Source organism: Pongo abelii, chromosome 1 (assembly GCF_028885655.2).
Source record: "Pongo abelii isolate AG06213 chromosome 1, NHGRI_mPonAbe1-v2.0_pri, whole genome shotgun sequence".
Taxonomy (NCBI): domain Eukaryota; kingdom Metazoa; phylum Chordata; class Mammalia; order Primates; family Hominidae; genus Pongo; species Pongo abelii.
The window spans coordinates 99471987-99498690 of record NC_071985.2 but is presented as its reverse complement, the minus strand read 5'-3'; the positions used below and the strand labels follow the sequence as shown (position 1 = coordinate 99498690).

The 26704-nt window shown below is 47.7% G+C and overlaps 3 protein-coding genes across 3 annotated transcripts; 1 reads left to right on the top strand and 2 right to left on the bottom strand.

Moving 5' to 3' along the window:
• The first annotated feature begins 32 nt into the window (after window positions 1-32).
• Window positions 33-3209, top strand: SCNM1 (sodium channel modifier 1). Its single transcript, XM_024257116.2, has 7 exons — window positions 33-281; window positions 549-619; window positions 1013-1101; window positions 1200-1297; window positions 1405-1493; window positions 2218-2412; window positions 3057-3209. The coding sequence occupies exons 1-7, from the start codon at window positions 33-35 to the stop codon at window positions 3154-3156; spliced, it is 891 nt and encodes a 296-aa protein (XP_024112884.2). The 3' UTR covers window positions 3157-3209.
• Window positions 3210-4053: 844 nt separating this feature from the next.
• On the bottom strand, window positions 4054-9839 carry TMOD4 (tropomodulin 4). Its single transcript, XM_054553151.2, has 9 exons — window positions 8820-9839; window positions 8458-8614; window positions 7540-7656; window positions 6325-6414; window positions 5701-5831; window positions 5501-5608; window positions 4988-5131; window positions 4587-4731; window positions 4054-4171 (listed from the first exon to the last, which is right to left on the bottom strand). Exons 1-9 carry the CDS (start codon window positions 8940-8942, stop codon window positions 4149-4151), a joined length of 1038 nt encoding a protein of 345 aa, XP_054409126.1. The 5' UTR covers window positions 8943-9839; the 3' UTR covers window positions 4054-4148.
• VPS72 (vacuolar protein sorting 72 homolog) lies at window positions 4055-25262 on the bottom strand (the record flags this gene model as incomplete). The annotated part of the gene is given in 13 exon segments (NM_001133199.1): window positions 4055-4171; window positions 4587-4731; window positions 4988-5131; window positions 5501-5608; window positions 5701-5831; window positions 6325-6414; window positions 7540-7656; window positions 8458-11111; window positions 12095-12239; window positions 19376-19552; window positions 20572-20686; window positions 20864-21016; window positions 25077-25262. Coding segments are annotated over 6 exon segments (1095 nt in total). The 3' UTR covers window positions 4055-4171; window positions 4587-4731; window positions 4988-5131; window positions 5501-5608; window positions 5701-5831; window positions 6325-6414; window positions 7540-7656; window positions 8458-10723.
• Between the last annotated feature and the right edge of the window lie 1442 nt (window positions 25263-26704).

Sequence of the window (26704 nt, the reverse complement as noted above, 5' to 3'; positions counted from 1 at the left end):
CGCGTCTGCGGAGTCGCAGGGCACCATAGGAAATGCAGTTCCCTCCGCGCACCAGAGAGTGGATTTCCGGATCGCGCAATGCATGCGTGGAAATGCATCCCCGGAAGTACGGAGGCCGACAGGAAGAGAAGGAAAAAGGAGAAGGCGCTGTCCCGCTCTTGCTACGGTGGCCTGGAGGAGTGGAGAAACCGGAACAAGAAAATTTATCACTTCTGGGACTCACAGTCGGGATGTCTTTCAAGAGGGAAGGAGACGATTGGAGTCAACTCAATGTGCTCAAAGTAAGCGTGAGCGGAGAGGATCTGGAGCCGCTTCAGTCGCTCTCTGAAGGTTGGGAAGGAGCTTTGTTTCATTGCTCTGGCAACAACTCGGGGGTGCAGGAGAGAACCAGGCGACTTAGAGCTGTGTAGTGACTCCTTTTTCGGTCTATGATCGCTGTTCTCCCCAGGGTCCTTATTCCATTTCACTCCTCATTTCTATAATTTCACTTCCATCCCTCTCTCCTATCCCGGTGATCCCGTCCGGATTTCTTCCCCTACTCCCTGCAGAAAAGAAGAGTCGGGGACCTCCTAGCCAGTTACATTCCAGAGGATGAGGCGCTGATGCTTCGGGATGGACGGTAAGAGCGAGGAGTGGCTCAAGCCTGAGGGTTCTGCGGTTAGAGGCTCAACAGACTTTTTTTTTTTTTTTCCTTTGAAACGGAGGTCTCGCGGTGTTGCCCAGGCTGCCCTCGAACTCTAGGGCTCAAGTGATCCTGCCTCCTCAGCGTCGCGATTAGCTGGGATTACAAGCGCATGCCACCACGCCCGGCTTCAACAAACTTTTGTTATTAATTAGGACAGCAGGAGTACCTAGGATTCTTTGGCGGCCAGTGAAGACTGGAAGAAGTGGAGATTGGGTCACCAGGGAGTTGGGTTTTGCAAAGACTGCTAGGGCAGGGTGGGGCTTATGGCAGGGACGGGCCCAACCCTCTTCCCCTGGACCGGTTATCCTCTTCTCTACCCCTGCTCAGCTTTGCTTGTGCCATCTGCCCCCATCGACCGGTACTGGACACCCTGGCCATGCTGACTGCCCACCGTGCAGGCAAGAAACATCTGTCCAGTAAGTTAGGGGGAAGACGGGATCGGGAATAAACCCTCGAAATCTCTGCACACCACTCTTGGTGCTATGCTTTTCATTCTGTTTCCCTTTCTCCTCAGGCTTGCAGCTTTTCTATGGCAAGAAGCAGCCGGGAAAGGAAAGAAAGCAGAATCCAAGACATCAGAATGAATTGAGAAGGGAAGAAACCAAAGCTGAGGTAATCAGAGAGTGGAGAGTGTGTTCTAGGCAAGACCCTGCTGCACACACCAGGCTGGAAGTGTGGAGGGCTGAAGGCTCTGACTCTGTCTCCCATCTCCTTACCAGGCTCCTCTGCTAACTCAGACACGACTTATCACTCAGAGTGCTCTGCACAGAACTCCCCACTATAACAGTTGCTGCCGCCGGAAGTACAGGTATGGAACGGGAAAGCCAGAGGTAGGAAGGCTCAGAAGGAGACAGATGGCTCTCAAAGAGTTCCAGTGTGTATTGTGAGGAATACTCGTGTTCTGGAGATGTTACTTAGTGTTTCAAGAAAAGGAGAATTTTGGCTGGGCGCGGTGGCTCACGCCTGTAATCCCAGCACTTTTGGAGGTTGAGGTGGGTGGATCACTTGAGGTCAGGAGTTAAAGACCAGCCTGGCCAACATGGTGAAATCCCGTCTCTACCAAAAATATAAAAAATTAGCTGGGTGTGTGGTGTGTGCCTGTAATCCCAGCTACACAAGAGGCTGAGGTGGGAGAATTGCTTGAATCCGGAAGGCAGAGGTTGCAGTGAGCTACGGTCACACCACTTCACTCCAGCCTGGGTGACAGAGTGAGACTCCATCTCAAAAAAAAGAAAAGAAAGAAAAAGAAAAGGAGAATTTTGTGATTTTTAAATAAAGTTTGGGAAATGGCACTTCGTAATTTTACTTGAAGAGTAACAGTTTTAAAAGCTATAGAAAGTCTTAAGATTAAAAAAACTTGTAAAATTTTAAGCTAGCCTTTCCCAAATTCATGATTCTAAAATCCTTTGTATGCAGAACTTATTAATATCTTCAGAAATATAGTTTAAGAAGTACTGTTTTAAGAGGTTGGGAGTCATAGGAGAGTTGGCCCTTTCCCTTACTGCTTTTACAGACTATTCTTCTCTACCTAGACCAGAAGCCCCTGGTCCCTCTGTCTCCCTTTCCCCTATGCCACCCTCAGAGGTCGAACTCCAAAGTGGGAAGATCAGTAGGGAACCTGAACCTGGGGCTGGCCCACAGGCCGAGGAGTCAGCAACTGTCTCAGTCCCTGCACCCATGAGCCCCACAAGAAGACGAGCCCTGGACCATTATCTCACCCTTCGAAGGTAAGTGTGCCTAATCAGTTTCCTCAGATTTTCTCTTTTCTCTGACCCTTCTTGTTTCAAAGCTATTGTTTTTCCTTTTTTTTTTTTTGAGACGGGAGTTTTGCTCTTGTTGCCCAGGCTGGAGTGCAATGGCATGCTCTCGGCTCACTGCAACCTCCGCCTCCTTGGTTCAAGCAGTTCTCCTGCCTCAGGCTCCCGAGTAGCTGGGATTACAGACATGTGCCACTACGCCCGGCTAATTTTGTATTTTTAGTAGAGACGGGGTTTCTCCATGTTGGTCAGGCTGGCCTCAAACTCCTGACCTCAGGTGATCCGCCTGCCTCGGTTTCCTAAAGTGTTGGGATTACAGGTGTGAGCCACTGCACCTGGACTCCTATTGTTGTTTTCTATCTTTGGTTTCATTTTGTTTTAGCCACCCAACTTACATGGCTCTCAATTTTTTCTCACCGCTAACTTTTTTTTTTTTTTTTTTTTTTGGTAGAGACAGGGTTTCACTATGTTGGTCAGGCTGGTCTCGAACTCCTGACCTCAAGTGATCCACCCGCCTTGGCCTCCCAAAGTGCTGGGATTACAGGTGTGAGTTCACCACTAACTTCTTAATAAGCCTCTTTCCTGATCGATGCTATTTTCTCTGATGTTTCCAGCTCTGGATGGATCCCAGATGGACGAGGTCGATGGGTAAAAGATGAAAATGTTGAGTTTGACTCTGATGAGGAGGAACCACCTGATCTCCCCTTGGACTGATACCCTTTTCCCATTCATTCACAAATAAACTACAATGGGTGCTGAGAACTTAACTTTCCTTAAGTCTGGTTCCTTGTTGGATCTCAGGATTTCAGATCTGTTCATTCTCATTCCAGCTACTCCTTACCTGCGACGTACATAGCTCTCCATACTCCTTTTTTTTTTTTTTTTTTTGAGGCGGAGTCTTGCTCTGTCGCCCAGGATGGAGTGCAGTGGCACGATCTCGGCTCACTGCAAGCTCTGCCTTCCAGGTTCACGCCTTTCTCCTGCCTCAGCCTCCTGAGTAGCTGGGACTACAGGCGCCTGCCACCACGCCCAGCTAATTTTTTGTATTTTTAGTAGAGACGGGGTTTCACCGTGTTAGCCAGGATGGTCTCGATCTCCTGACCTCGTGATCCGCCCCCCTCGGCCTCCCAAAGTGCTGGGATTACAGGCGTGAGCCACTGCGCCCAGCCACAGCTATCCATACTTCTAACCCCTCCCCCACCTTCTACCAAAGCCATGCCAAGCGTCAGCTGCATCAGCCTGGTGCCCTATTAATAAGACTGTCAAAAAGAGGTCTTTGCCCTTCATGTTGTCTGCCTGCTTCTCCACTACCACTCAAAGTCCTTTCCCCCTTCAAATCACATGAGGACTGCGGGTAGGCACTGGGGGGACCTGGCCACATCTGGAAACAGGGCTGCGGCTAAGTTCCCTGTGAAAGTAGAAGAGTCGAAAGGCATTGGCAGGGTTATGGGGAACACCAAGGGAGGGAGCTCCCCCACCTCCTCCTAGTAACCTGAACCTCTCTGCCTGCTGATCCCCAGAGTATAAATAATCCCCTGGTGAACTGGCAGTAACCCTTGGGGGTTAGCGCCAAGATTCTCACCCCAAAGCCCAAGGAAGGAGGCAGGCAAAATGGATAGAAGGGCTTTTATTTACAGGAAAGGAGGACAGATGAGGATTTAAGTGTCCAGTGCTCCCAGCTCTAGTTGGTAAAGGGAAATGCAGTGTTATCTCTTCTTTTGCTGGCGACCTGTAAAGGAGCAATATTAAACGTAAGTATTTTTTCCAGCTCCTGCTTTCTGCAAAGGCACTCTTCTCCTTTCCAGTCCCTTAGCCAAACTCATAAATTGGTAGTGTCTTAGGCCACCTTACAGGCCCATCCCACATTAGCAAAACAAAAGAAGAAACCACATTACAAATAAAATTACGATACCTCTAAACAAGTATGATTATCTCTAGCATCCTTTCTACCTCTCTACTGGTCCATATTTGGGGCAGGGGGAGTTTTCTGTCTACCTTCTGATCACTCTTGGGATTTGAACTTCTCATATGAATAGCTCTTTGGTAGCACCCTGGGCTGTTAGTCATTAGGTCTGCTTTCAGGAGGATCCACCAATTTCTGCACTTCCCTGCCAACTCCACACATCATGTCTGCAGTTACTCACGTAGTTCATTGTTTCGGGTCATGGCCTGGGCTGCCCGAGCTCGTGGCCCCTGCTGCGTAAAGTGGTAGCCAAAGCGGACAATAGAGGGACACTGCTCTAGCACGGTGGCCATCTCCATCTCCACTGCATCACCAGGCCACTGGCGCTGGGGGAGGGAGAGGCAAAAGCTGACAGTCACCCTCTCTGGGCTGTTTACCATCCCAGAGCACAGACCCCTTTGGGAGGTCAAAGAAGCTTGTTTCTCCACAGTGGGTGAAGAGAGATGCTGACTTGGCTTCCCTCATAGAGACAATGAAGAGGAGAATTCAAACAAGATTAAGTAAGATAGGTGCCCCACTGGCTGGCTCAGGGAGGAGACTCAATGAGACTGAATGCTAACATCAGGGGAAGGGAATGCTGACCTGATTGTCTACACGGAGCTCAGTGAGTGTGGCATTTTCCCGAACTGCCTTCAGCACAGCCATGAGTCCTGTGCTGCTAATGAAGTTGGATTCGATGTTTAGGCTCTGGAGGCTACGATTCTCACGCAACATGTCAGCCACTGCCTGGGTAGTAGGGACTTGGGTTAGGATTAGGGAACAGTTTCACAGATGACTGAGGAAAGAAAGAACAGGAGCAAGAGGGAAACACAGCTCTTTGAGAAGAGTCTTTCAGGAGCTGTAAATGGAGCTAGAGGGATACAGAAAGCAGGGCGGATAGCAGGGGAAAGCAGGGAGATGAATGTGCAGTGGGACTGGGGGTGTTAGAGAGGGTTGAGAGTTATGAGCCATAGCACTGAAGGTAGGAGTCTCCATGAGGGCTGCCCTAAGAAGGCATGATGAGAATAGCACTCCTTAGCAAAACCCTTTATGACAACCATGCAAGGGGTGCATATAAGATGTGGGGAGAGGGCTGGGGATGTCAACTAGCCTTACATTGGCGATGGGGTCACCACTCCTCGTGGCTACCAGACTGAAGCTCCGCACATAGGTATTTGCCTTCATTGCCTCACACAGCTCACTTAGCATGGGTATTGGGATGTCCTACCAGAGGGGAATAGGAGATGGTGGGCTAAGGGACTCTCGGATGTCGGTGGTTATCCGGTGTCATGGTTTGGAGGATGCAAGTCAAATACCTGTATATTATTCAGGTTCACCTCCTCCAGCTCCTTGTCATTGCTTCGGACCCTCTTTAGTATCTCCTCAATGTTTGTGGGATTTGGGGGTTCATCCGGCACTGGCTTATACTTGTCAGGCTGTACCACACCTGGTGAGTGAGGGCAGGAAGGGAACCCCAACATGTTCCCCATAATCTCCTCCCCATTGGTTTTCTTTTCTTTTTATTTTTTTTGTGATGGAGTCTCGCTCTATCCACCTAGGCTGGAATGCAGTGGCACAATCTCAACTCACAGCAGCCTTGACCTCACGGGTTCAAGAAATTCTTGTGCCTCTGCTTCCCAGGTATAATAGCTGGGATTACAGGCATGCAACCAGCTAATTTTTGTATTTTTAGTAGAGACAAGGTTTCACCATGTTGGCCAGGCTGGTCTCGAACTCCTGACCTCGGGTGATCCACCCACCTCAGCCTCCCTAAATGCTGGGATTACAGGCATGAGCCACCTCGCCTGGCACTCCACAGGTTTTCTTATCACTCATGCAGCATGTCCTCTCCCAGAATCAATTTCACCCTTTTCTACCTTCTCCCACACTAGGACTGCCTGCCCAGAGCCCTGGGGACCATGCTCCCCAAACACACTCACTACTAATGCCTTCAGTGTTGCAGATTTCTCCACTGCAGAGGGCATCATAGTATTGCTTGTTGCTCATCAGTGTGTACATGTCCAGAATTGCTGGAGAGGGTAAGCAGAGGGGTCACAGGGAATGAGAAGGAACCTGTTCCAAGCCTCCCTCCTACCTATTTCTGAATCTGCTGCATTTGTAAAGCCTGACCACTTATACTTTGCCAAAGAAGTTCCCCACCCTCTCTCAGCCCCAGGGGTCCTTTCCATAAACTTCTTAAAGCAGTAGTTTCTAAAACATTGAGAAAGGGCTAAGGGAAGCTCCCTTATGAGCCACTAGAGGATAAAGGAGTCTGTAGAGACTCTCCTCTTTCAGCCAGAATGGTTCCACTTTTTTTTCCCCCGAGACGGAGTCTCGCTCTGTCCCCCAGGCTGGAGTGCAGTGATGCGATCTTGGCTCACTGCCACCTCCACCTCCCGGGTTCAAGCAATTCTTCTGCCTCAGCCTCCCAAGTAGCTGGGACTACAGGCGCATGCTGCCATGCCTGGCTAATTTTTGTTGTTGCTGTTGTTTTTGTTTTTTGTTTTTTGAGACGGAGTCTTGCTGTGTTGCCCAGGCTGGAGTGCAGTGGCACTATCTCGGCTCACTGCAAGCTCGGCCTCCTGGGTTCACACCATTCTCCTGCCTCAGCCTCCCGAGTAGCTGGGACTACAGGCGCCCACCACCACGCCCAGCTAATTTTTTGTATTTTTAGTAGTGATGGGGTTTCACCATGTTAGCCAGGATGGTCTTGATCTCCTGACCTCGTGATCCACCAGTCTCAGCCTCCCAAAGTGTTGGGATTACAGGCGTGAGCCACCGTGCCCAGCCAATTTTTTGTATTTTAGTAGAGATGGGGTTTCACTGTGTTGCCCAGGCTGGTCTTGAACTCCCGAGCTCAGGCAATCCACCCGCCTCAGCCTCCCAAGTGCTGAGGTTACAGGTGGGAGCCATGGCACCCGGCCCAATGGTTCCACTTTTATTTGCTCTTACAATCCCTGTAAAATTGCTCTTGAGGTGTTATTAAATTTAAAAATGAATAAATACATAAACAAACAAGAAAAGCTTGAAACTACTGCTTGAGGCTTTCTTAGACATCCACATTCTGGTTGAGGGCCTTCCTCACTAGTCCCATGTCATGGCTAGAATCCACCTGCCCCTGATCCTCTCACTCTCAACTTCCCACAGCTACCCACCTGCAATGTCACACATTTCAGCATCTGTAGCATGTGCCAGTGCCTCCTCCAGCTCAGGCTCCAGGGTGATCTGCTCCTCCGCTGGGATTTCCCTCTTGGGCTGAATATAGGGTTTCCCTGATGGGGAGATGAAGGATGGTTCAGGTAGAGGTAATTTCTCCCAAGATCCTGGCCTCCAGGTTTCTTTCCTTCTCCAGGAGGTAGAATGCTGGGTCACGAAGGGACACTGGAAAGCCTGAATCCTCTACAAGCTCAGGAGTCCTTAGTCCCCATCTCTCAAGAACTGAAGAGTGCGGGGCCGGGTGCGGTGGCTCACGCCTGTAATCCCAGCACTTTGGGAGGCCCAAGGCGGGCGGATCACAAGGTCAGGAGATCGAGACCATCCTGGCTAACACGGTAAAACCCCATCTCTACTAAAAATACAAAAAAATTAGCCAGGCGTAGTGGTGGGCGCCTGTAGTCCCAGCTACTTGGGGGGCTGAGGCAGGAGAATGGCATGAATCCGGGAGGTGGAGCTTACAGTGAGCCAAGACTGCGCCACTGCACTCCAGCCTGGGCGACAGAGCAACACTCCATCTCAAAAAAAAAAAAAAAAAAAAAAAAAAATAGCAGGGCGTGGTGGCTGGTGCCTGTAGTCCCAGCTACTTGGGAGGCTGAGTGAGGCAGGAGAATGGCGTGAACCTGGGAGGCAGAGCTTGCAGTGAGCCGAGATCACGCCACTGCACTCCAGCCTGGGAGACAGTGAGACTCCGTCTCAAAAACAAAGAAAAAAAAAGAACTGAAGAGTGTAAGTGTCAGGGCATCTGAGTCCCTAGGCAACTAGGAGCTGGAAGGTGAGAGGCAAGCTGGAGTGGGGACAAGTGAGAGACAGCACAGCCACTTGGGTTCTACGAGGCATGGATGTCAGGGTCCCCATACCCTTCTTCTCGCCTGTGAAGGGCACCAAGTCATCACGCTCTTTGACTTCTAGTGCCTGTTGCTCCAAGTACTGCAAAAGGGCCTCTCGGTCCAGTGGCCCCGTTGGGCTCTTCTTTGTCTGGTCACGTTGTCTTAGTCCAGCTGGCAGGAGCATGTTCTTAGGGATGAGTTTTGGGGAGCAAGTCAGACCTCCCCTCTGACCTAGGTACTGCTAGGGCTCCCTAAAACATCTTCAGACACCTTTCCCCTGGCCTTCTTAGGACTCTAGGTCCTGTAGCAAACCCTATTCTCAGCCACCCAGAGCCCAACACCCTTCCCAAATGCCTGGGACTGCCCCTGGTTCCCTGTGCTGGAGCCCCTACCTCAGGGTCCATCTCCTGTAGCTCGCAGTCCAGCTGCTCTAGCTCCTCGGGGCTCAAGGTCCTTAGGATCTCATCTTCATCTATGTCTCTGTATTTCTCCAGTTCCTTCTGATATGATGACATGGTGGCCCCCACCCCCTCCCCACTGTGTGGCACTCACAGAGCCTGGGCAACATGGGACAAAAGGATGGACAATGGTAAGATGGACAGGGACACAGCAGGGACACAAAGAAACCAGCTGGGGGGGGCAGAACATTGGATTGGATTTCTTGGAGATTAGAAATCTAGTTGAAGATGGGAAGCTGGGGAAGAGTAGGTTGTTTAGAGTTAGAACTAGAGTCTCCTTTCTGCTTCCCCAGCTTCCAGCCACCCTGGATGGGGATCCCAGACATCTAAGCTGGGTTTATCTTCCCACGGTATGACAGAGAATTCCTGGCAGCACCCCTCCTCTATAACCTCTCTTGTCAGTGCCTTCGCCCTAACACAGCTGCTGGAAGCCCTGCCAACACAGCTGGTCGCATGCCCAGTTCCTATTGAAAGGGGACGAGGGGTGGGGGAATAGAGAGCTTCAGGGAAATTCCTCCTCTCCTCCTCATAATCCAGCCTTTTTCCTAAACCGGATAAAAAAAGCAAGGACAATGGGGTGTAAGGGGAAGAGAGAGTCTCTTACTCCATCCTCATTTCCCTTTTATTGTGGGGAATCAAGATTTCACTTTCTGTGTTTGCTAAAATTTGAAGTCTTAAGGGAAAGCAAGGGCTCGGAGCAGTTGGGGGACTTCCAGGTTGGGGGAAGGGTAGTAAGGCCTCTGGAGAAGGGACTGAGTCCCCATAATCTGTCCCTTGCTTTGGACAGGAAGGTGACACCAGACCAATGGGTGTAAATGGGGTAAAGTTTCTTTAAAAACAGTGGGAATATTAAACTCGCACAATTTTATACAATATAAGATACACACAAGGAGCTATACATACACACCATGCTGAATATGAAAGATCCAGAAAGTATGTGAGACACACATCGACAATGTAAACTATACACAGTTAAGGGGTAGGATGGCACAGTGGCAGAAATATACACTGAGTGACAGAGACAGGGACACACTCCACATCATTCCCCATAGGAGCCACTCTTCTCCTCCCATCTCCCACCGGGCTCTCATCCATAAGCCCCCTGTCTTCCCCACCTACCAGTCCTGGTGGTCACCTCCCTTCTCACCTCCCCTGTGTCAGTAGGTCTGTCTGTTCTACTAGAGCACTGTCCCAGCAGCAGGAGGAGCCCGGTGCCGGGGGAGAGGGTGGGGGAACAGTGAGCTCAGCATTTTATTATTTTAGCTCTGGCCAGGTGGGGGGTAGTGGGAGATCACATATACACAGCCCCCATACCCTGCCCAGCCCTGAGAGCCTCTAGTGGTCATTAACAGCCATGGCATCTCCTCCACTTCCCTTCATACAAGCCCCAGTCTGAGACATCGGAGTTCGACTAGAATCAGCCAGTTCCTAATTTGGTGCCTGCTGTATTCAAAACAGTGAGTGTAAAGTGATAGGAAGGTCAATACAAGGATGTGTTTTGGTGTGCAATCTTCAGATGTTTATAATTTAGTTGGAGGAATGAATACAATTTAGAAAGGACAGCTCATAATAAATGCTATCAAATAAAGACCCAAATATATTCAGGTATTCATAAATACTTCTTGCTCCCAACCCTAGACTGGACACCAGACAAAAGGGATCTTTCTATTTTATTAGATTAAAAAACACAACGAAACCTGTAAGAACTAGGGGAAAAGGAAAAAGAAATAGATTAGGCAAAGATCAGAGGTGACAAAGGGGAGAAGCAGGGAGAGGAAACGGAACAGCAAGAGCCCTAATCAGGGCAGGATAGAAGTTTCTGAGGACTAGACATCTCTTCATTTAATGACAATTTTCTGGCGCAAGGCTCGGGGCCCAGAGCCAGGGAGGGGCTCAGGAGGTGGCGGGCCAGGGCCCAGGGCTGAGGCAGTGGGCGGCAGTCCATGGGCAGTAATGTACTTCTTGTAAGCCTCACGAATGATCTTGAAGGCTCGAGCAGTGGCATAGGGTATGTCTGTAACAGGGTCCCGGTATAGGGCTGGACGATGGGTCACTGGACAGACCTCCCGAACAGGGACTTTTGGGGGCCGCCCTTGGGGGAACCATTCCTCGAAAGTTGCGTCATCACTAAAAGTGATGAAGGTACGTGAGCAGCGAGCAGGGGGGTTGACGGGTCCAGTCCCAGCATGAGGAGTCAATGCAGACGCCGAGGGAGCTGGATCAAGTCTGAGGACAAAAGACAAGGAAAAACACAAAGAGCTGAGGAGAGAAGACAACAGATACAGAAAGAAGGAAATCAGGCTGAGTGCAGTGGCTCACGCCTGTAATTCCAGCACTTTGGGAGGCTGAGGCAGGCAGATGATGAGGTCAGGAGTTCGAGACCAGCCTGACTAACAAGGTGAAACCCTGTTTCTACTAAAAATACAAAAATTAGCCGGGCGTGGTGGCGGACGCCTGTAGTCCCAGCTACTCAGGAGGTTGAGGCAGGAGATTCACTTGAAGCCAGGAGGCGGAGGTTGCATTGAGCCAAGATTGTGCCATTACACTCCCGCCTGGGTGACACAGCGAGACTCCATCTCAAAAAAAAAAAAAAAAAAAAAGAAAGAAAGAAAGAAAGAAAGAAGGAAATCAGAGAGATGAGGAAAGAGAAAAAGGAGGCAGGGTGTTGGGAACATTCTGAGGAACCTACTAAGTGATTGATGGGAAAAGAAAGCTAAGCTAGAAGGAAAAGCAGGAAAGAGAAGAAGAGAGAAGCTAAAAGAAAAAAGAATAAGAAAGAAATAAGCTAGGCTGGGTGCGGTGGCTCACACCTGTAATCCCAGCATTTTAGGAAGATGAAGTGGGAGGATTACTTTAACCCAGGAGTCTGGGCAACACAGCAAAACCGTCTCTACAAAAAATACAAAAATTAGCATGTGTGGCTGTACTCCCAGCTACTTGGGAGGCTAAGGTGGGAGGATCGCTTGAGCACAGGAGGTGGAGGTTGCAGTGAGCCGAGACTGCACCACTGCATTCCAGCCTAGGCGACAGATCGACAGCGTCTCTCAAAAAAAAAAAAAAAAAAGAAACAGAAAGTGAGCTGAAGGGAGTGAGGAATCTGAAAGAAATCTGCAAGTGTTAAGGAGAGCTGTGTGAGAAAAGCAAGCAAAATGGGGCCAAGAGAACATGAGCTGAGCACACAATCTCTTTTCCTCTTGAGATTCACTCACCCTTCTATGTCAACGTTCTCTTCCTTGGGGCCTGGCTCCCCAACAAGTGGCACTGTCACTGAATGATAGGTGATTATGGGCCCAGGGCACTTCCGCTTCTTATGAACCTGCTTCTTTTTGTCAGCCTCGAGCCGCTCATATGTCTCTTTAGGGTCAAAGGAAGAAATGATGGGATGATCAGAATGTCCCTTTTTCTCACATCCCAGTACTGTCCCACGATCTCTCAATTATCTTCCTGGCTATCTAGTCACTGCCAAATACCAGAGACAGCTATGGAAGTCCCCTAAGGCCCTCTGGCACCTCCCATTTTGTAAGTTTTCTGCTTATAAGTTTTTTCTTGACATCCTCTCTGCTCATTTCTCAAGTACACCTGGGCCCTCTATAGTACCTCAGAGTTGGAAGGTACCCTTTGATGAGGAGCTTATTTGCTTTGCAAGATACCAAAATCTCCTCTACAAATGCCCTGTCAATTCACTCCTACAGCTCGGTGTACTGGCACACGCCTGTAATCCCAGCTACTTGGGAAGCTGAGGTGGAAGGATCGCTTGAGCCAGGGATGCGGAGGTTGCAGTGAGCTGAGATGGCACCACTGCACTCCAGCCTATGCAGCAGAGTGAGATCATATCTCAAAAAAAAAAAAAAAATTAATAAAGTAGGAAATTAAACATAGAGATTTCTGGTCGCTCTTAAACAACAAGAAAATCTGGCAACCCTGGGTCTGCATTCTTACAGGAGAACAATTAGATGAGCTGAGTAACTGTTCCTCCTTTCAGGCACTCCTCTCCAGTTCACCACCATCCCTCTGGCTGCACACTTCATGTTACCTGCCTGGTCTCCATGACACTGCTCTGTAGCGATGCACTATTGGTATATATGTTTCCTCCTTAAGGGCAGTGACTGTAACTCATATTGCCTAAATATTATCAGGGTGATAGAGCATTTTCCACATTACAGGCACTCATTAAATATTTGTTAATGAATAAACGAATCAAGGCCGGGCACAATGGCTCATGCCTGTAATCCCAGCACTTTGGGAGGCCGAGGTGGGCAGATCACAAGGTGAGGAGATCGAGACCGTCCTGGCTAACACGCTGAAACCCCATCTCTACTAAAAATACAAAAAATTAGCCGGACGTGGTGGCGGGCACCTGTAGTCCCAGCTACTCGGGAGCCTGGGGCAGGAGAATGGCGTGAACCCAGGAGGCAGAGCTTGCAGTGAGCTGAGATCGTGCCACTGCACTCCAGCCTGGGCAACAGAGTGAGACTCTGTCTCAAAAAAAAAAGAATCGCCAGGTGTGGTGGCTCACGCCTGTAATCCCAGCACTTTGGGAGGCTGAGGTGGGCAGAGCACCTGAGGTCGGGAGTTCGAGACCAGCCTGACCAACATGGAGAAACCCCGTCTCTACTAAAAATACCAAATGAGCCAGATGTGGTGGTGCATGCCTATAATCCCAGCTACCGGGAGGCTGAGGCAGGAGAATTGCTTGAACCTGGGAGGCGGAGGTTGCAGTGAGCCAAGATCATACCATTGCACTGTAGCCTGGGAAACAAGAGTGAAACTCCGTCTCCAAAAACAAAACAAACATACGAAAAAAAAAAAAGAATCAAAATATTCCTTGTTCCCTTCCTCTGAATGAACTCCAGATTTCTGTGTCCTTAAATATGGTTACGATGAACACAATCCCCTAGTCTGACCATAAAAGAGTACTCTGGAGGCCAGGTGCGGTGGCTCACGCCCGTAATTACAGCACTTTGGGAGGCCTAGGCGGGTGGATCACCTGAGGTCAGGAGTTTGAGACAGACCTGGCCAACATGGTGAGACCCTGTCTCTACTAATAATACAAAAATTAGCTGGGCATGGTGGCTTGGGCCTATAATCCCAGCTACTCGGGAGGCTGAGGCAGGAGAATCGCTTGAACCTGGGAGGTGGAGGTTGCAGTGGAGCCGAGATTGTGCCATCGCACTCCAGCCTGGGCGACAGAGCGAGACTCCGTCTCAAAAAAAAAAAAAAGAGTACTCTGGAAACCCTTCCGATGATTGAACCTCTTTTGCACTTGAACTGTTTGAAAATACTGCTTTCTCTCCCTTGAGCCAGTCTTCCAACCCCTCAACCCCTTTACTTTCTATTTCTTTTTTGAGACAGAGTCTTGCTCTGTCGCCAGGTTGGAGTACAGTGGCATGATCTCGGCTCCCTGCAACCTCCCCCTCCCAGGTTCAAGCAATTCTCCTGCCTCAGCCTCCTGAGTAGCAGGGACTATAGGCACGCACCACCATGCCCAGCTAATTTTTGTATTTTTAGTAGAGACAGGGTTTCACCATATTTACCAGGATGGTCTGGAACTCCGGACCTCGTGATCTGCCCACTTCAGCCTCCTAAAGTGCTGGGATTACAGGCGTGAGCCACCAAGCCTGGCCCAACCCCTCGACTTTCAAACACTTGCCTACACCCTCTGGAACTCATGCTCTGTAATCTGCCAACTCATCTATATCCTCAAGCTCCTCACTCAGCATTCCTTCCATGACTTGCCTTCACAGAAACCTGGTCATTCACTGAGGCCACCACTCCTCTCTGCAGACCTCTGGTGGAGACTGCTCATTCTCTTACATCCCTACAGGATATACCTATGTCCTACTGGGCCCCACCCTGTAGCTTTCAAATCACTACTTTTCGGCCTACCAGCAAACTCCCTTCTCTTTTGAGACCTGTGCCAAGAGTCTAGATTAACTTCTCTCCTTCCTAGTCATGGTCACTCCCTCACTCACTGAAGACTTTGGCAGTGGTTTCCACTCTTCATCTCTATCCCAATTCCCATCATCTTAGGGTCACCCTGGTGACTTCGAAGTGCACATGGGTAGCCCCTTCAACACTGCATGGCCACAGTTTATCACCTCATCTCTAACAACCTTCTTTTCCATGTCACTTTACTTTTTTTTTTTTTTTTTGAGTCTCACTCTGTTGCCCAGGCTGGAGTGTAGTGACACGATCTCCACTCACTGCAATCTCCGCCTCCCGGGTTCAAGTGATTCTCCTCAGTGATTCTCAGCCCCCCTAGTAGCCAGGACTACAGGCACGCACCACCATGCCTGGCTAATTTTTTGTATGTTTAGTAGAGACGGAGTTTCACCATGTTGGCCAGGCTGGTCTCGAACTCCTTACCTCGTGATCCGCCCGCCTCGGCCTCCCAAAGTGCTGGGATTACAGACGTGAGCCACCGCACCCAGTCATATTTTCCTTTTTAAATCACGCTTAGGTTGCTCACTGTATCATTTCAATCACTTCAGTCACTCTCCTGTCAATAATTCTCTTGTGCTAATCTGGACTGCTGAGTGCCACTGGAGAAAAATAACAGCACAGACTGGAACCACCATAAATTCATGGTCCTAGCCTTCAGCAGGTCCCTCAATACTGCTCAATATCCCACATCAATAACTATTTAAATGCTCCTCAGTTTCCTCAAGCTTCCAGCTGTATCCTTAATGTTTGACAGATGGTGCTGCATAATGAAAAAGACATCAGGTGAGAACCACCGCGATGCCCTCCCTCTGTATTACAAACCTACAACTGTAAGCCACATTTTTAAACAGAGACAGGGTCTCACTATGTTGCCCAGGCTGGTCTTGAACTCCTGGGATCAAGCGATCCTCCTTCCTTGGCCTCCCAAAGTGCTGGGATTACAGGCATGAGCCACTGCACTCGGCTAAGCCATACTTTCTTTCTTTTTTTTTGAGACAGAGTTTCACTCTTGTTACCCAGGCTGAAGTGCAATGGCACGATCTCGGCTCACTGCAACCTCCACCTCCCGGGTTCAAGTGATTCTCCTGCCTCAGCCTCCCAAGTATCTGGGATTACAGGCATGTGCCACCACACTCAGCTAATATTTTGTATTTTTAGTAGCCTGTTGGTCAGGCTGGTCTTGAACTCCTGACCTCAGATGATCCGCCCGCTGCAGCCTCCCAAAGTGCTGGGATTACAGGTGTGAGCCACCACACTTTCGTTCTCCCTTCCCCCATCTGAAACCAGTTCCTCCACCATGCTGCTCTGGTTCCCAGCCTTGCCTCCCATCTCCAAAAACCTACACTATTAATAACTATTTTTTCTTCTCTTTCTTTAAACTCAGTTGTTTCTCATGAAAGATATAATTTCTAATATCTTCGAATAAAATAAAAACAACTTTACCTTAATCTCAGACCCCTCTGTAGCTTCTATTCCCTCTTCTACCCTTCATGGCCAAGCTTGAAAAGTTTTGCTCCCCAATATACTTTGATATGACTTGGTCCCCAAAAAGTGCTAAGCTAATGTCTGACCTCTATCTCACCAAAACCAATGGGCACTTCTCAGTTCTACGAATCATCATCTCAGCAGCAATTACTCTCTTGAGACATCTCTTTCCTGGCATTTTTAATACAAAGTCTCCTGGGTTTCTCCAACTCGTTGGTCACTTCCAGGCTCTTTTCAAAGCTCCTCCTCTTGTATGAAACTATCACATTTTAGTGTCTGCAGGACTCTATCAGGCCTCTGCTTTCTCACTCTGAACTTTCTCCCTCCATGCTCAGATGCACTCCAATATCGTCAATTACCATCCATATTCTAAAGACTTCCAAATTTGTATTTTCAGCCCAGATCTCTTATTGGAACACCAGATTTGCATATTTAACTGACCTCTCATCACTGCATGAATTGCTCACAAACTCCTTAAATTCAACATGTTCAAAAATAAATTTATTTTTTCCCCACTGAACTTGCTCCTCCTTCAGGGTCTCCTAAGCCAGTTACTGATGTCGAAAACCTGGGAATTGCCGGGCGCAGTGGCTCAAGCCTGTAATCCCAGCACTTTGGGAGGGTGAGGCGGGTGGATCACCTGAGGTCAGGAGTTCAAGAACAGCCTGGCCAACATGGTGAAACCCCATCTCAACTAAAAACTACAAAAAAATTAGCTGGGCGTGGTGGTGGGCACCTGTAATCCCAGCTACTTGGGAGGCTGAGGCAAGGGAATCTCGAGCCCAGGAGGCAGAGCTTGCAGTGAGCCGAGATCACGCCACTGCACTCCAGCCTGGGTGACAGAGTGAGACTCTGTCTCAAAAAAAAAAAAAAAAAAAGAAAGGAAAACCTGGGAGTCACTCTCCTTACAGTGGTCCAAACCAATCAACGTGGACAAAGGATGCAGATTGTAACTACAGTAACATCAAGGTGACCTTGTTGCTTGTGATGGTTCTGTCATTACTTTATATGTTTTGAGGGATAGCTACTGTTTTAAAATACTTAATTGCTGTTATATAAATAAAGATTATATGTCCCACTTTAATACCAATATAATGAAAGAAAAAGTGATGAGAATATATCCTGAAGATGTTAGGGATGAGCTAAATCTTTTCTCAATCATCATGTTCTTTTGGAGTCAAGTTACCTAAATTTCTTTCTTTCTTTTTTTTTTTTTGAAACGGAGTCTCGCTCTGTCGCCCAGGCTGGAGTGCAGTGGTGCAATTCTTGGCTCACTGCAAGCTCCGCCTCCTGGGTTCACGCCATTCTCCTGCCTCAGCCTCCTGAGTAGCTGGAACTACAGGCACCCACCACCATGCCTGGCTAATTTTTTTGTATTTTTAGTAGAGATGAGGTTTCACTGTGTTAGCCAGGATGGTCTTGATCTGCTGACCTCGTGATCCGCCCGTCTCGGCCTCCCAAAGTGCTGGGATTACAGGCATGAGCCACCGTGCCTGGAGAAGTTATCTAAATTTCAAAACTATTACTAATCTGGAATGGGATGGGTCCCAGATATTCCAGGTAAATAACCTCCCACTTCTGGGAAATCACATCTGGCTTATGTATATTCAATTATATATGGTTGGCCAAAAAAAAAAAAAAAAAAAAGAGACAGAGAACAAAAAAAAAGGAAATTCAAGAAGAGAAAAATGGCCAGGCACAGTGGCTCATGCCTGTAATTCCAGTACTTTGGTAGGCTGAGGCAGGCAGATCATGAGATCAGGAGATCGAGACCATTGGCTAACACGATGAAACCCTGTCTCTACTAAAAATACAAAAAATTAGCCGGACGTGGTGGCATGGGCCTGTGGTCCCAGCTACACGGGGGACTGAGGCAGAATCGTTTGAACCTGGGAGGTAGAGGTTGCAGTGAGCTGAGATCGTGCCATTGCACTCAAGCCTGGGTGACAGAGCGAGACTCTGTGTCAAAAACAACAAAAAAGAGAAAGAAAACATATTAAATACTATAGGTGATTCCACATGCTATTTCACCCAGAAAGTATGTACTAAGAGGTGTGAATCTGCTGGTCCCTCAATTTATCATGTACCTTTCACGATATGAGACTCCTTACTACTCTATAAAGAAGTATATATTTTTGTATAATATATTACTGTACATGGTTCTATCTATGCCTATAAACTGAAGAGGTGTTTTTTTTTTTTTTTTTTTTTTTTTTTTTTTTGAGATGGAGTATCGCTCTGTAGCCCTGGCTGGAGTGCAGGGGTGTGATCTCAGCTCACTGCAACTTCCACCTCCCAGGTTCAAATGATTCTCTTGCCTCAGCCTCCCAAGTACCTGGAATTACAGACATGCACCACCACGCCCAGCTAGTTTTTGTATTTTTGGTAGAGACGGGGTTTCACCATGTTGGCCAGGCTGGTCTGGAATTCCCAACTGCAAGTGATCCACCCACCTTGGCCTCACAAAGTGCCAGGATTAGAGGTATGAGCCACCGCGCTTGGCCCAAACTGAAGAGATTTGTAAAGCAATACCATAAAATGAAGAGATTTTTAAAGCAATTTATCTCATGAAGGACTAATCTGCTGACTTTACATTCTCATGATTATCATTAAAGTCAACATTATCACCCCCTGCTTTTTTTTTTTTTTTTAAGAGATGGGGTTTCACTATGTTGTCCAGGCTAGTTATGAACTCCTGGCCTCAAGTGATCCTCCTGCCTAAATTCCCTGAGTCATTAGGTATACACCCCATTTTATAAACAAGAAAAGCAAAATGTGAATAAGTAATTTACCTACAGACTTAATGCAAGCGAACAGCAGAACGAGGATTTGACCTCAGTTCTATACAACTCTTATTTTACACCAAAGAACCTTAGCTTGTTTTTCAGAGTGCTCATAACTGCCTAGACTCTTGCACCTAATTACCTACTCTCTGCCATTTCTTCCTTCTGATTCCCTCATCCCAAATTTCCATCTCTCCAGTTCTTTGGGCCTCCAAGTCTCATGGTTTTTCTCATGCCCCTCAGCCCCTCTACCCACTTTTTCTGAAATCACAGACTTACCCAGTGAACGTAAATTAAGCTCTTCTGTGATCTTGGCCTCCCGGAGCAGTTCCTCCTGGGTTAGTGGCCGCTCACAGTGGGGCCCCTTTCGCCGTCTTGACTGGCCCTGCCTCTCCTGTACCCGCAGGAACGTTTGTCGTGTATGCTCAGCTGTAGACTGACGCATGGACTTCCGACCTGGAAGAGAGTGAGATAAAAAGAAATCTTTCAATTCATCTCCACCTATTTTATTTATTTTGAAATTTTGTGCTTGGAAATAATTTTTTTCTTTCTTTTTTTTTTTTTTTTTGAGACGGAATCTCGCTCTGTCGCCCAGGCTGGACTACGGTGGCACGATCTCGGCTCACTCCAACCTCTGCCTCCTAGGTTCAAACAATTCTCCTGCCTCAGACTCCCGGGTAGCTGGGACTACAGGTGCATGCCACCATGTCCAGCTAATTTTTTGTATTTTTAGTAGAGATGGGGTTTCATCATGTTAGCCAGGATGGTCTTGAACTCCTGACCTCGTGATCTGCCTGCCTCGGCCTCCCAAAATGCTGGGATTACAGGCATAAGCAACCGTGCCTGGCCTGGAAATAATTTCAAACCTACAAAGTTGCAAGAATAGTACAAGGAATACTCATGTATCTTTTACCCCTATCACCTATTGGTAATATTTTGGCCCTTTTGCATTTTGTATGTGTGGTTTTTTTCTGAATGATCTAAATTAGGTAACTAAAGTTGTACACATCATGGCCTTTATCCCTAAATATTTCAGTGTGTACTTCCTAAGAATGAGGATTTTCCTATCCATAGTAAGTTATCAACATCAGTAAATTTTTTCTTCTTTTTATTTTTATTTTTTGGAGACAGAGTTTTGCTCTTGTTGCCCAGGCTGGAGTGCAATGGTGTAACCTCCACCTCCCAGGTTAAAGCAATTCTCCTGCCTCAGCCTCCCAAGTAGCTGGGATTACAGGGTCCCACCACCACAGCTGACTAATTTTTGTATTTTTAGTACAGACGGAATTTCACCATGTTGGCCAGGCTGGTATCGAACTCCTGACCTCAGGTGATCTACCCGCCTAGGCCTCCCAAAGTGCTGGGATTCTAGGAGTGAGCCACCGCACCCGGCAACATCAATCAGTAAATTTAACACTGATATGATACTTTATCATCATATTCCAATTTTGCCAATTGACCCAAACATCCCTACTCACTGTCAGAGCCGTCATCTTGTAGTTCTAATGGCAGTAGTGCCTTCTCTTCTCGGGCCTTCTGAGAGCTACCAGCCGGGGTGCTGACCTTTCGAGGCCTTAAGCTCTTGAGAGGCTCCTGAGGACAGATTGGAATCAGATACCGGGAAACAGAAGAAGTCAGGAGAAATATGAGGATCTCAATGAGAGAAAACTAGCATTGCCAGAAATGGAAGTGGCATAGGGAGTACTGGGACCTGATGAAAGACAGAATAGGAATTGAGGAAATCCAAGACAACTAGGACTCCCCCTGTACCTTATAGGCCTTGGTGACTACTCGGCGCTTCCTTCTTGGCTCTTCTGCTTCTCCATCACTGGATGGTTCATCCCCTTCATCAATGTCAAAGTCAGAGTCCACTTCGTCCTCTGTGTCTGACTGGTCCCCTTGATACTCATCATCTCCGGATTCCTAAGGACACAGGGAGATGAGGGTTGGCTGGCAATGGAAGCCTTAATGCCCCTTCAGGAGGAACAGAATCTCTCAACTTTCTTGATAAGGGCTGCCCTACTCTCCTTCCTAATCCAGCCCTTCATTTTCCTCAGGCAAGAAAACTTTCTAGCTAATGGCCTTTGGCTCCAGTACCACCTCCTTCCAACATTAATTGATAGCCCTTTACCTGCAACACACTGTTAACTACTGGGGAACAAAAGGATATGGTTTGGTCTCTGCCTTCAGGGGCTTACAGTAAAGGGGAGAACATAATCTTACTTTTTTTTTTTTAAGATGTGGGTCTCGGCCAGGCTTGGTGGCTCACGCCTGTAATCCCAGCACTTGGGAGGCCGAGGTGGGCAGATCAATTGAGGCCAGGAGTTCAAGACCAGCCTGGCCAACATGGTGAAACTCTGTCTCTACTAAAAATACAAAAATTAGCTGGGCATGGTGACGCACACCTGTAGTCCCAGCTACTTGGGAGGCTGAGGCAGGAGAATTGCTTGAACCCAGGAGGCATAGCTTGCAGTGAGCTGAGATAGTGCTACTGCACTCCAGCCTGGGCAACAGGGCAAGACATAGTCTCAAAAAGAAAAAAAAAAGGATGAAGAGGACTTAAACTATGGTTGAAAACACTGTTAGTATTTAGACAGCCAAGAGGGAGGAAGGAATCATGGGCAGATGAAATAGCAGAAACAAAGGTGCAGAAATGGTAATGTGTACAGCATGTTTATGGAATAAGGATTTAGATCTAAGTAAAACTTTTCTCTGTCAAGAAACTTTGTTAGCCAGCTGCGTTTGGCTCCAGCACTGCCTCCTTCCAACACTGATTGCACTGTAGGACTATATGATTTGAAAAGAAGGTTGCATTCCATTTATGGAGAAACTTAAATGTCACACTAATAAACACGATTTTAACCTGCAGGCCAGTGATTCTCAATCCCCTCCATCTCCTTATTTGTCCTACCATTGATAATCATTGTTGAGGTAAACTAAAGTTACTGAGAGAAATATGTGTCATTCCTCAGGTGTGTTGGGACAGAAAAACAGCTGAGAACTGCTACTATGGATAATGGAGAGCCACTGAAGATTTAGGGGAGGGGTAATGGTATGTACAATGGGTATTTCAGAAAGCTCTGGAGGCAGTTAGATGGCCTGGAGTAGAGAACGTGAAGTACAGCATAGACCTCAGGTGAACTGATTAGGGCTAGAATGGCAGCCATATTATAAAGAAAAGGGAAAAAAGCCAGTTGAGGGAGAGGGAGTCAACTGGGCTGGGTGACACCTCACACATGTGGCTCTCTCTTCAATCAGTGATGCAAACTAATGGGCTAATCTTGGTACACATGATGCCAAAGCAAGCAAATAACACAGATGGTTGACGCTCCAAGCCAGCCAGAGTTCAATTTTGCACTAATGACCATCATTTCCTCCTAACTGATGTTTGTGAAAGACAGCCTGGGAACACATTAATCCCCTCAGCTTTAATCTGGTATTAAGCCATATCACCAGAGGGTAGTAGATCAACCCACACATTAGCTTAGTGCCCAATCAACATACTTGCACTAAATTAAGGATTTACTACCATTCCTTTGGCTTTTATTGAGAGTCATTAAGAGACATCACTAGATAAGAGAATGTTTGTATATCATCTACGAAAACCGTTACTTTTTATAATATAAGGATATAATGATAAATGCTCCCTAGGATTTAAGGCTGAAAAAGTTTGTGTCTCTTGAAGAACTTGTATGCTTCTTTCTTACTAAAAAAAGAAATACAAGGTTTGGCTACCAGGAAGCTCACAGCTAAATTTAATATCAATTGCTATTACCATTTTAGCAGAGGTTCCTGGTACAATTACTTCTGATCTGTCTCTATTTTTACTGTTCCTACTTTTTGTTTATATTGTAAGCCTCCTTAAATCCTTTTTGGAAGCATGAAGGGTACATATTAAATAACAAGTCGTAAAATGACAGAAATAGGAAAATGGCCTTAGAGGAGGGATGAGAAAGTTCTATTTTAAACTAGTTGGTTAGGGCTGTGTCAGTAATGACTCTGTCAGTGATGTGGATTTTTTTTTTTTTTTTTGAGACGGAGTCTCGCTCTGTTGCCCAGGCTGGAGTACAGTGGCGCAATCCACTGCAACCTCTGCCTCGCGGGTTCAAGTGATTCTCCTGCCTCAGCCTCCTAAGTAGCTGGGACTACAGGCACACGCCACCACAACCAGCTAATTTTTTGCATTTTTAGTAGTGACAGGGTTTCACCATGTTGGTCAGGCTGGTCTCGAACTCCTGACCTCGTGATCCACCCACCTCGGCCTCCCAAAGTGCTGGGATTACAGGCGTGAGCCACCGCAGCCAGCCCCTAAGTCCTGTGGGTTCTATTCCGTAATTTCTCTTTAATCTTGCTGTTTCTCTACTGCCATGCCCCCTTCAAGCCATTCTCATTACAGAGTAAGTCATCTTCCTAAAGTACAAATTTCATCGTGGAATTCTGATGACTTCTCAGTCCTCTGGATGAAGAGCAAAACTCCTTAACATAGCTCACAAGGCCCTAAATGATCTGGCCCACGCCTACTCCCTCCAGGCTTATCAATCTTTAGTCTCCTTCATGCTCTGGAGAATGAAAGTAGACTTGCAGGTCCTAGACCAGGATCTCAATGTCTTTACACACTCTCCCCAACCTGCTCTGTGGACTAAACTTTCTCCTTCTCTTGCTTTTCATCAAGCTAAGGTCTACTTTTCAAACTGTCCTCAGCTTAAATATCATCCCTCCAGGGATGCCTAACCTGATCAACAACTTTGGTTCAGATGTATTACCTTAACACTCTATCTTACACCTTGTTTAGTCCTTATCAGACATTTTTTGTTTGTTTTTGAGACGGAGTCCTGCTCTGTCGCCCAGGCTGGAGTGCAGTGGTACGATCTCGGCTCACTGCAACCTCCTCCTCCCGGGTTCAAGCGATTCTTTGCCTCAGCCTCCTGAGTAGCTGGGACTACAGGCAAACGCCACCACGCTTGGCTAATTTTTGTATTTTAATAGAGACAGGGGGTTTTACCATGTTGGCCAGGATGGTCTCGATCTCCTGACCTTGTGATCCACCCGCCTCGGCCTTCCAAAGTGCTGGGATTACAGGCGTGAGCGACTGTGCCCGGCCAAAGCGACCATGCCTGGCCTATCACACAGTATTTTAACTGTTAACCCAGCCAGTTACCCCACTGGGGCATGGAGTATGTAAGGACAGAGCACCGTTTTTAATATTCTCTGTTTCCCTAGAGTCTAAAACAACCTATTACCGATGGCATGCTCTGGGTACTCAACACATTTAATAAACGGGTAGATTCAACTAATAAAAATTTAGCAAGTGGCAGCCCAGTCCGGACACCTCACACATAATGTTGAACAAAACAGACCATCTCTAACTTTATACAGTTTACAATGCAATAGAAGAAAAGCATAAGCAAGTAAGCAAACCAAATCTAATTACAAATTGAAATATGTTCTGTGGAAGAAATAAATGGGGACACTTGCTAGGATAGTCAAGGAAGGGTTATCTTCCTGAGAAAACATTTACACTGAGACTTGAAAGCTGAAAAAGGAGTGGGCTAAGCTCCTCTACTTTTGGAGTGGTTCCTTTCCATGTCTCAGGTGAATAATCCAGCAGTGGGCCAACGAGTATACATCGAGCAACTGACTACTACTACGTGTGTGCCTCGTGTATGCTGGACGTCAGAAGTACAGTGAGAGATGCAACCACGCAAGTACACGGTAGGTTTCTGCCGTTCTCTGTTCTCTGGAGTGCCTCCGGAGAGCTTCTCCGTCTCAGGCCCCTTTGACCCCATCCAGAGCTCTCCCTTCTAGGACTCCACACTATCCGTCCCCCCCGCCTCGCCCCCCGGCTCCGATTCACCCACCCAACTCGAGTATCAGCTCCCAGAGCTCCTCTCTATTCCCCGCCCTCTTCTTCTTTGTCCGGGGTTTCTCCCTTCAGGGCTCCCCTTCGCTTCCTCCCCTCCCTTTTCCCAGGCCCGGATCTTGCCTCTGTGAAACCCCCATAAGTCGTCTGGTAGAACTCATCTTCCTCCTCTGCCTCCAAAAGCCCAGAAAGCCGGTTCCCAGCGGTCTTCCGGGGTGCCCGGCCCCCAGCCAAACTCATACCGCCTACCGAAAGACTGCGCCGCCACCAGCAGCCCCTCACCAGCTCGGTTCTGGGAGCTCGACGCTCGACACCACTACCTGCGGGTGGCCACCAACGGCGGAAGTCGGGCTTTTACAGGCAGAAGTAACCGAGTGTCGAGAGACTCCTAGTCCCACCCTCTAAACCCTCTTTACTCTTCAGCCTCTCCTACTCCTGCGCGGAGCCTCTAGACCGCTTGCTCTAGGACCCAGCGATCTCCCTTGCTCAATGAGTCCACTTGGTGGTACGACGACCCCCATAACCCTAAGTCAACACATTTTCTTTTATTTTATTTTTAATTTATATAAATATGTTTTTTTTTTTCATAGGGACGGAGTCTCGCTTTGTCGCCAGACTGGAGTGCAGTGGCACGATCTCGGCTTACTGCAACCTCCGTCTCCCGGGCTGAAGCGATTCTCCTGCTTCAGTCCCCCGAGTAGCTGGGATTACAGGCTCCCGCCACCATGCCCAGCTAATTTTTGTATTTTTAGTCGAGACGGCTTTCACCATGTTGGCCAGGCTGGTCTCGTACTCCTGACCTCAGGTGATCCGCCCGCTTCGGCCTCCCAAAGTGCTGGCTGGGATTACAGGCATAAGCCTGCGCGCCCGGCTCACATTTTCTTTTAGAAGAGGTCATTCTCTTCGCTCCAGTCCGTTTTCTACACTGCTGCCAGTAGGAAACTTTCTAAAAACCCACATTTTGCCATTCCTGTCCTCAAACATTTTTAACGGCTCCACATCATCTACGAGATAAAGTCCAAAATCCTTGAGGAAGAAAGCATAGTATTGTGGTTGAAAACACAGCCATAGACATTTATCCAAAGGAAAGGACATGATTCAACCTGAGGAAGCCGATTTAGGGGAAAAAAAAAAAAAGGAAATCAGTATATCCAAGAGACATCTGCACTCCATATTTATGCACCCCCATATTTATTGCAGCACTACTTACAGTAGCCAAAATAGGAAATCAATCTCCGTGTCCAACAACAGATGAATAAAGGAAATAGGGTGTATATACACAATGGAATACTTTTCAGCCATTAAAAAGAACAAAATCCTGTCATTTGCAGCAACATGGATGGAACTGGAGGACATGTTAACTGACTTAAGCTACGAACAGAAAGTTAAACACTGCATGTTCTCACTCATATGTGGACGCTTTAAAAAAGTTGATTTCATAGAAGTGAAAAATAGAACAGAGGATACTGGAGGCTGGGAAGAGCAGGGGGAAGGAAGGGACAGGGAAAGATTTGTTAAAAGACACAAAATTGTGGCTCACACCTGTAATCCCAGCACTTTGGGAGGCTGAGGGGGGTGGATCATGAGGTCAGGAGTTCACTACCAGTCTGGCCAAGATGGTGAAACCCCATCTCTACTAAAAATACAAAAATTAGCTGGTCGTGGTGGTGGGCGCCTGTTATCCCAGCTACTCGGGAGGCTGAGGCAGAGAATTGCTTTAACTCGGGAGGTGGAGGTTGCAGTGAGCCGAG

Excerpts from the sequence above, each read along its gene's own strand:
- SCNM1 (XM_024257116.2), top strand. The coding sequence starts at position 33 with ATGCAGTTCCCTCCGCGCACCAGAGAGTGGATTTCCGGATCGCGCAAT. Across the intron at positions 1,494-2,217 it reads TGCTGCCGCCGGAAGTACAG|ACCAGAAGCCCCTGGTCCCT; the intron begins GTATGGAACGGG and ends TTCTCTACCTAG. Across the intron at positions 2,413-3,056 it reads CATTATCTCACCCTTCGAAG|CTCTGGATGGATCCCAGATG; the intron begins GTAAGTGTGCCT and ends TGATGTTTCCAG.
- TMOD4 (XM_054553151.2), bottom strand. The coding sequence starts at position 8,942 with ATGTCATCATATCAGAAGGAACTGGAGAAATACAGAGACATAGATGAA. Across the intron at positions 5,609-5,700 it reads TGAACCTGAATAATATACAG|GACATCCCAATACCCATGCT; the intron begins GTATTTGACTTG and ends CCCCTCTGGTAG. Across the intron at positions 4,172-4,586 it reads GACCCGAAACAATGAACTAC|GTCGCCAGCAAAAGAAGAGA; the intron begins GTGAGTAACTGC and ends GCTCCTTTACAG.